Source organism: Mauremys mutica, chromosome 7, assembly GCF_020497125.1.
Source record: "Mauremys mutica isolate MM-2020 ecotype Southern chromosome 7, ASM2049712v1, whole genome shotgun sequence".
NCBI lineage: Eukaryota > Metazoa > Chordata > Testudines > Geoemydidae > Mauremys > Mauremys mutica.
In genome coordinates this window covers 110,346,079-110,354,913 of record NC_059078.1, presented here as the reverse complement: position 1 = coordinate 110,354,913, position 8,835 = coordinate 110,346,079, and the positions used below count along the sequence as shown (strand labels likewise).

Here is an 8,835-nt window from a genome sequence, read left to right as displayed (position 1 = left end):
TCAGCCTGAAAAGTCCCTTGATTTTCAAATGATCCGAGTATTATTTCCACCCACTCCCACCCTCTTTCCTAAGTGGGTTTGATTTGGGGACAACAGCCCTTCTACTATATCTGTTTCTCAAAAATCCGGGGGGCACTTAGGGACAGTCCCTCGCCAACAGCAGGAGCAAACTGTACAGTTAATAGATTTGGAATTTAAAAGGGGCATTTAAAAATAAAAAGGTTCCTTTTTGTAACAGCAGAGTGGAGAGTGTATTGGTTAACACTTAGTCCTGTATGAGGCAAAGAGCCTTTCCAAAATCACAGCCAGTGGCTCTGAAAATCACAGAGGCAGCAGAACTGGTCGGATCTCTCTGCCGCTTGGTGCAGGGAACTTCCTTGTATTGCAGTCTCGTAAAGGTGTCTGGCTGGTCGCAATAGGGGAAGGCGAGTAGCAGGGTCCCTCCCTTGCCCAGGAGACCCTGGCAATGGTTTATTGCAGGTGCTACCAAGGGAGATTCGAGCGTCCCCAGGGTTTGACTGGTGTTAACAGAGCTCCCTGGCTGGCCCTTTTGACTCTCTTTCTCATCCCCAACTCTTCCAGGACTCCAGAGTCAAGCCTAGGGCCTCATTCTGCCCCTGTTTAAGTCAGTAAGGCAAACTCTGGCTGTTCCCCGCTACTTTCCCTGCGAGAGTGGAGAAAAGGAAACCGTTCGAACAGGATGTATGTAACGATTCTTTCTCGCAACACGCTCCCGTATGTACGGTACGACTTGAGGTTTCAGAAGTAACGATTTTCTCTGTACGACACGCGTTCTTTCCCTTTCCATCCGACACCCCGCTTTTAGAACCGAGTGGCTTCGGGGCTTGGGATCTTGGCAACGCCAACAGCCAATTTGCCCACCTTTGTAGGACGACAGGCTGGCGAGTGTGTTAGGTAACTTCAGGGAAAGTTGTCATTTCTCTCTAGGTAGCGTTTGGCCGGGCTGTGGTGGCACCTGGGATGCAGAGCTGAATGAAGGCCGATTTCTTCAATTGTATTTCAGTGAGGGGTCTTTCCGGGTTAATGAGCTGACACCATGATTAAAGCTGACCATTTGTAATGTGTCTCGACCCCGTTGAAAAGCACGGAAAAGGTTAATGCGGTAAAGCAGGACAGCACCTGCCCCTCGCAGAGAGAGGAGTTGGAACACTTTTCCTAATCAATTAGTCCATTAATGAGTCTATCAAGTAGTTAAGTAGTTAAAGATTATGCAGCTGGTCTGGGTAACAGTCGTCATCTCGCTACACCTAATTATATTATAAGTACCTTATTCAATATACCAGACATAATACGGTGACTTGGAGTTAATGAAAATGTCATTTTAAAACGTCTTGACATTTGTCTATATTGATTTGTATATTTCCATCTCATTCATTCGCCCCCACCCCGCGCCCGGATTTGGTTTTTTTATTTTTTGGAGGGGGGTGAACATACGTATTATTAAAAGAATCAACAGATTGAAGCAGGGGTCCTCAGTATATATGACCAGAGGAAAGAGAAACCCATTTCCTCCTCTCACCTCAGCCCTTTTTGGTGGGATCCCATTTTGCTTGAAGGCGGAAGACATGGATCTCTTTCCCCTATGCAACCTGATTTCTAGGGACAGTGTAAGACTGGGTTGAAAAAATGTTGTGAGCCCATCCACAAGCCAATTAGTATATCGGAAAATGTATGTAACTTAACGGGCACAGGGACTTTTAGTTGGAGAATAGTTATCCACGCATTTCTCTTAGCAGAATAGCTTCCCAGTTGTACGCGGAGATTTCAGTGTGGTTTTCCCAGACCTGTTTATGAATGTTGTGCTTCCGTGTCAGATGCAATTCAGTAGCTAAATAAGATTTCGAAATTCGCCTGATCATATTGCTTTCAAAGGTTTCATATGCCAACGGTGACATGGTGCTATCCAAATCAAGTGAGAATATGATCTTTGGATAATATATGGCAGCACTGACTACATATAACATGTTCACTGTGTGATAGCACTGTTAAATAGGAAGTTCGGGGAAAACAGGAATGAATGCAGAGGTTCTCATGTTAGAGGGCCCGGGTCACAACATTTAGCTTTGAACTTTAGGAAAAAAAACCCAGCTCCCTTTGAAATGTCTGTAGAAGGTAAAGGAAAAGAAGTTATAACATGCAGACTTCCCTGCTCTGCTAAGGCGGATTCTGACCAGGCGTCGTACCGTAGCTGTACTGTGCATTTGTGTAAATCCTGAAGTAGTGGCTTTAATTAAACCAACACTGAATTGAGCTTTCAAATCGCTGCCGATTTGCCACTAGTATAGGTTACATCCTTCTTCATCTCTGCCAACTGGAATGCACGTTATGTACCATTTTACAATAAGTAACCCCCTATCCTAACGCAATTGTAACGGGATTAAGGAGCGGGATGGTTGCAATCCTTAACGATCGTGTTATCATTGTACTCCTCTAGAGGAAGTGGTTTTAAGACTTTGAAAGAGAGAGTTTTCCCTTCCAGTTTCACGTCTTGGATGAAGGATGTACAACCCCAGAGGAAGTGAAGCGAGTGCCAGTGTAGTTACAATGATCGCAATGAATGTTGTAAATCGCAATAGAAATGCCATCGGAACAGGATTTAAATGTAGATATAGGTATCCGGCTGCACCTCAAAGACTTATTACACCCCCACGGGGGAGGTTAGGGATGTACCTGCATCGTTTTGGGATAGGAAATGCGTTTCGCAGGTTGGATTGCATCCTACCATTGATACCTTTTCTAAATGTTCCTTGCCTAGGCTTCTTGGCGCCAGGCAACTCAAATCCATTGAGTCTTTTCATCTCCCCCGCAATCTCCCAGCCGTGTACAAGCGGCAAACCTGGCTCTCCCGGAAAAGAGTCAAATCTTTGTGAGCCTGATACAACTCGTGAGCCGTTTGACTGGCTCAGTGTTTCAAAGACAAGCAGTGAAACTTGGGACGGGGGTTCATTCCGGCACGGAGGCCGTTTCGATCTTTGTTGTGAGACATTATTCGGGGCCCTACTGTAAACAGCCAATAATTAATCAGGACGTTGAGGGGGCGTTAGTCAGCAGACGCTTCTTGTTTAAATTACCCCTTCGCTAGGTCGGATAGAGAGGATATTAGTTACAAAATGGAAGCCGGTGCCTTAATCAAACCAAATTCTCCTCTAGCACCTGGAATTTTCCAGATCTAATTTGCTTGCTTTTTTATATTAAATAATGGTAATAAATTGGAGGCTTTTTTTCTGCTCCCAGGCTTGCCTGTTTTCGCTGGGGCTGGGCTCTCTCTGGTGTGGGAACGCTCCCTGGCTCCGGAAAAGTTCATTTGGAAATACACAAAAGCATTTCCCCTTTACACTGGGGAAGACTAAATGGAACTGGAGTCATTTCCTCGACCTCCTTTACCCTTTTATATGCAGCATCAAAACTCCTGTCTTTCAACCTTTATGCTCAAATGTTGCTTGTTAGGCAGCAGACTCTAGCAAATCAGGTTCATGAGCAAAAGGGTGAAAACCCACGGAAACGCACAACGTGTTTATTTAAACAGCGTCCCACGGTTTTAAATAAGAGATTCAGCCCACACCAGTTCACCCGCCCCAGTTCCACCTAAAAGGTTACCGACGAGGTGGTGGAGAAGGAACAGACACGTAGACGCTTGTTTGGCATCTATTTTATCCCTATTAGCGGCCGGCTTTAAACTGAGCCCTCCACTTGTGAGCTTAATGAGCGGCTGCGATCCGGTTCCGTTGGCTTCAGCCAGCAGCCCCCCGAAAACCAGCGGGCTTGCTTGCGGGGGGCTAGGATTTTGAAACTTTCCGGGGCTGCCAGCAGTCTGTGATTGGCCCGGGCAGATGTAACCTCCATGCAAATGAAGCCACGCCACCCCGCCGCCTGGAGATCAGTAGAGATCTGAGAGAGAAAGGAGCATGCATTCAGGTTGGGCAAGCTCAGGGAAAACCTGCAAAGACACGCCAAAAACACCCCCCCAAAACACAACCAAAACAAGCCCAGACAAGCCCCCCCAGCCGCCCCCGACCCTCAGGCACACGCATTCACACACACCTTCCCCCGGAGTGGCTCTAAAGGGAGCGCTTTCTTCCTCTTATTTCTTATGAACCCAGGATGAGCAACAAAGAAGACCCGAGCAAGTGTTGCCCCGCAGCTGCTCCGATCTCCAGTTTTACCATCCAGTCCATCCTGGGCAGCGGTACCTCGGAAGGGGGCAGGGAGCCCAGTTCCAAGGCAGCGGCCGCCTGGCCGGGCAGGAAGCGAAGTCTGTCTGTGTCCTCAGAGGAAGAGGAGCCGGAGGAGAGCTGGAAACATCACGGCTGCTTCTGTCCTGAGTCGCAGGGCCCCAAAGAAACTTGCCACAAACACCAGCCCATCAGTTTCACGTGTCTCAGTAAGTACTGGACAAATTTACCTCCTTAGGAAGTATGTAGATCTCCACCTAGCTAGATGTTAATATGGAGAATGACAGCGCTCCACCGTGCATTGGCTCTTCTCGCTCGGGCTTTTAGCGGGTGAAACCTTTTCATTTACATCTTAGCGTGGAATATACAGTCTGTTGTGACCAGTTCATAGAGGTATGTCTAAACGCAGGGAAAATCAGTGTCTCGGGCGTTTGGGTGTACAAGCCCTTTGAAATCACCTATTGTCAAACGGTAACATGTACAGACCATGTCCTTTTATGTCGTTTTTGTTGTGGATGGTGTTTCACTGAGCATTTGCGCTGATTTCTGGCCAAATTGTCGGTTCCTTACCGGATTTGGTACAATGGGTTTAGAGATACCTTAGCTTCTAGTCCTTCCCCTGCATATTTTCCTCCTTCCCTTGTGAACGATTATCCGTTTAACATGATTGATAACTGTGGTTTTCTTAGATTGTTCTTCTTTACAGCTCCCGAGTAAGGGGAAGAAAGATGTTAGTTCTTAGCATTGTTTGGGAATAAACGGGCTGTGAAATGTTATGCTATAAAGTAAGATCTACCAGGTCTTCTGCTATAGGAAAGAAACCTCTTTAACACCCCCCCCCCCCAACTCCTAGTTATTCATCTGTCTTCACTGAGGATAGAAGGGATGTATTTTGAAAGTAAAGAACCTCCATTCTGGAGGCTGATTTTCTTCAGCACTTGAGCTTGGAAATAGAATGAACTGGAACTTTGGAGCTGCACATTGCGGCTGTGAAATTGACTGATTTTCTTTAGCTAGTCTCTGGGCACCGGGGAGCTGGCAAAAATGAGCATTTTCTGTGTGTAGAGCTTTTTGAATACGCCGTAGAGTGTCTGACGCGGAATATCTCTGTTTGTTTGTTTGCTTGTTTGTTTGTTTTCTTCAAGGCAATCCAAAGGGGAATGGAGGCGCAATGACGGTAAATACGGACAGGACGCAGTTCCTCTCCCAATCCCAACAGGACTTGAAGGAGGAAAAAGAGAAACACTTCCCTCCAAACTCCCCGTCTTCTGGGGACAGGCAAAGGGACGGAGGGGACAGACAGGCTAATTCAGCCAAAAAGAAGACCCGCACTGTTTTCTCCCGGAGCCAAGTGTACCAGTTGGAATCTACCTTTGACATGAAGCGATACCTGAGCAGCTCGGAGAGGGCCTGCTTGGCCTCCAGTTTGCAGCTGACGGAGACCCAGGTGAAAACCTGGTTCCAGAACCGCAGGAACAAATGGAAAAGGCAACTCTCGGCAGAACTGGAGGCGGCCAATATGGCTCATGCCTCAGCTCAGACACTAGTGGGGATGCCCCTGGTTTTCAGAGACAATTCCCTTCTGAGAGTGCCAGTGCCCAGGTCTATCGCCTTCCCAGCCCCTTTATATTACCCAGGCAGCAATTTGTCAGCCTTACCTCTCTATAATCTCTACAACAAGATCGACTACTGACTCCGAAAGTCTCCTCCTCTGTATAGCTCTCCGCTAGCCGCAATGACCTTTCATAGATTTCACCCGTCTGTATCCACAGGAAAACAAATGTGCTTCTTGCAGTGTTAAGAAATACACCATGTGTATTCATTATTTTTATTTATTGGATCCTCTCGATTTGTTTGTTTATGTTCTAGGCTGGCATAGTGTTTTTATGTACGATCGCCATGCATTATCCCACCAGACATAACTGACTTTCTGAGCTTCCCGGGACTTTCAAAACAAATTGCAATCGTCTCTCTGTCTACATGTGCAGGTAGGAAAAGGCCCAGGGCGCTTGGTTATTTGTCTCTGCAATTGTATAGGCCAATTTCAACCCCCTCCCCCGCTCCCGCCCGCACTCTTTTCCTGAATATTATTCTATCACTTGAAAATAAAATTTAAAAAACATATTTCAAATCTGTAAATATTTTTAAAGAAAATAAAACATTTTAAACATCGTTTGTAACTTTTGCCAAGTTGATTTGCCAAAACGCAAAGCGCATTGTTGTTGAACTACGGTATTAGCAGCGAAGGAGGGTACAATTAACAGGGAGAGGGACAGACGCCTCTTGCGTTGTGCCGCCTCTGTTCGAACGAGAAACTTTCAATAGCTTTTTTCCGACTGAAGTCAGGAAATGTAATTCTCTCTTTAGAGTTACAAGAGCCCTTTGACTTCCACCAGCGGGATTCCACCTACTTTTGGAGGCATTTGCAGCGAACTCAACCGAACATGAACCGTGCACTGATCAAAACAGGGCTGGAAATATGGAGTAACTCGAAGTAATCCGGCAACTGCGATGTAGGAAGAGTTAAAAAAAAAGGCTAGTGGGAAAATAAAATCTTAGCCTAGGCAAGTCACTGTAAGACCTGCAATTACTGTAATAATTTTCGATCCTATATAGGATATATAGATCTGCCATTCAAAATGCACCAGAGTTATCAACACCAGTGACCTTTAGTTTGTGTAAAGACTCTAAATATTAAAAATGCTGTAATTAACTAGTAATTAATTTTTAAATAGACTATCTAGATGTAGTTACACCCACCACTGTCTACCCCTAATCCAACCCTGCTGTTCTATTATTCTATGGTTCTAATCAGCATTGCCAATATAGGTGCACACTGTTGTTTGATATTTTTCTACTTCATCTTTACACCCCACTTCTCGCCAGAAAACCATACTGAGGCTATGCATGTGAAGAAGTACTTTTCTTCCTCACCTCCACCATTATAAGTATCGTGAATGGGAAACGTAGCCTACAGATTGTAATCCCCCCACCATGCAAATGTCAAATACATTTGGATCACAGCAGCCCTGGTGTCTTTATCTGGAAATAAGATGAACCTTCTTTATTAAGTGATCGGAGCAGAGAAGTGTTTCCGGAAATGAGGGATGTTTTTATGTAGTTTGCAGCGTATTCTGCTAAATGCCACGATCACATGTAAAGTGCTTGCCAGCTCCTTTTAATAGAAATGTGACATTCTGAGCCATGATTGATTTTAGCGCTCAGCAGCTTCTCTTGCAAGTGCTAAAAACACCTGCAGCCTCCTCTGTACAGAGGATGAAGTGAATCGTTTAAACAAAAAGTAAATACTTCATCAAGTGTTATTTAAATTGCAGGCATCGTTGCATTTTTATCAGAGCCACCTGTTCCTTGGTTAAGGATTTAAACACAGGAAGATATTTTCAGAAGCAATAACTAAATACATTTCAACTGACATTACATTTACGATAAAAACAATAGAGCCTGAGGATTATAACGGTATCATCCAGATAAATGAAATGAAATGAAACTCTCTGAGTGTTTCCTTTCATCTAAAACCAAACATTTTAAAGTATTTTGGAGTATCAAATTAAATAAACTATAGTGAAGGGCTTCGGGTGAATATTTTTAATGACTCAGATGAAAATCAAACTCATGGTTTGCTATGATTCAGGATCATTTAATCACATTATCACCCTTCATTTTTGCCCAGGGTTATCATTAAAAAAATCAGAATTCACTGAAATGTTTTGCATTTTCACTCTCGATTCTTCCATAATTCCGATTTATTTTACCTGTTAATATTACTAACAGCTAAATATCAGATCTTTCTAAAATATACCGGAAATAATTGGTTGAGATAAATGTGAAGTTTCACTACAATATTGTTGCACTTCAAAAGCTTTTTATGATCACAATTATACCATGCTCTTCTCTGTACATACACACATACAAAAATAGTCTTTTATATTACATTATATTAAGGAAAATAAAAAATATATTCAAACATTCTCACTCGAGGTTCACTGTTAATAAAAATATTTCAGATTCCTTTGTAACGTCCTACATTTTAAAATATTCATTTTACATACTCCTCCAAGCTAGAGAAATGAAAGCACGCCTTTTCTATTGTCCATTAGTAATTACCCTTGTTAGCTTGGTGAGAAGCAGACATCTTGAGTCATATTATATATACAGCATGTTTGCAACAGAAAGACTACTATATCGGTGTGGAATTGGCTGCTTTCCACTCTCTTTACATTAGTCAATGCAGAAGTTTACTCCTAGGGATGATGCGGAATGCAGCCAGTACTAATTCCAGATTGGATTGAAGGAACCTTTACAATCAGAGTCTCTCCCCCCACCCTTTCAATCTTGAAACTTTTTGATACTCTGTGGTATTAAGATACAATAAATCAGTGGGTAAGCTTCAGTTCCTTGGCACTATTTTATATAACTGCCTATCTTACTTTTAGGAGCAGGCGTTTATAATTAATTTCCAATTAAAACAAATTTGACTCCTCTCAGAGGCTAGTTGTCCTTTGCATTTCTCATTAATAAAAGCCAGTGCGATATAAGATTATGCAAATAAGTCAAGAAGAGCTTTTGATGTCCAAGAACTAAAGACAGTAGTCGAGAAACGAAATCGCTTAAAACTGCAAGG

At 43.7% G+C, this 8,835-nt stretch overlaps 1 protein-coding gene across 5 annotated transcripts in view; it reads left to right on the top strand.

The window, feature by feature from the left end:
* The window catches only part of HMX2 (H6 family homeobox 2), a 9,571-nt gene extending 3,315 nt beyond the window's left edge, over window positions 1-6,256 (top strand). For 3 of the 5 annotated variants that reach the window (XM_045022756.1, XM_045022755.1, XM_045022753.1), the window contains 2 exons: window positions 4,122-4,402; window positions 5,339-6,256. In XM_045022756.1, coding sequence (XP_044878691.1) covers window positions 4,123-4,402; window positions 5,339-5,886 — 828 coding nt within the window. In that variant the 5' untranslated portion in view covers window position 4,122 and the 3' untranslated portion in view covers window positions 5,887-6,256. Of the gene's footprint in view, window positions 1-531; window positions 745-3,612; window positions 3,658-4,121; window positions 4,403-5,338 lie in introns of those variants that run through there. The other 2 variants (XM_045022754.1, XM_045022757.1) reach the window with 2 other exon arrangements.
* Window positions 6,257-8,835: the final 2,579 nt, after the last annotated feature.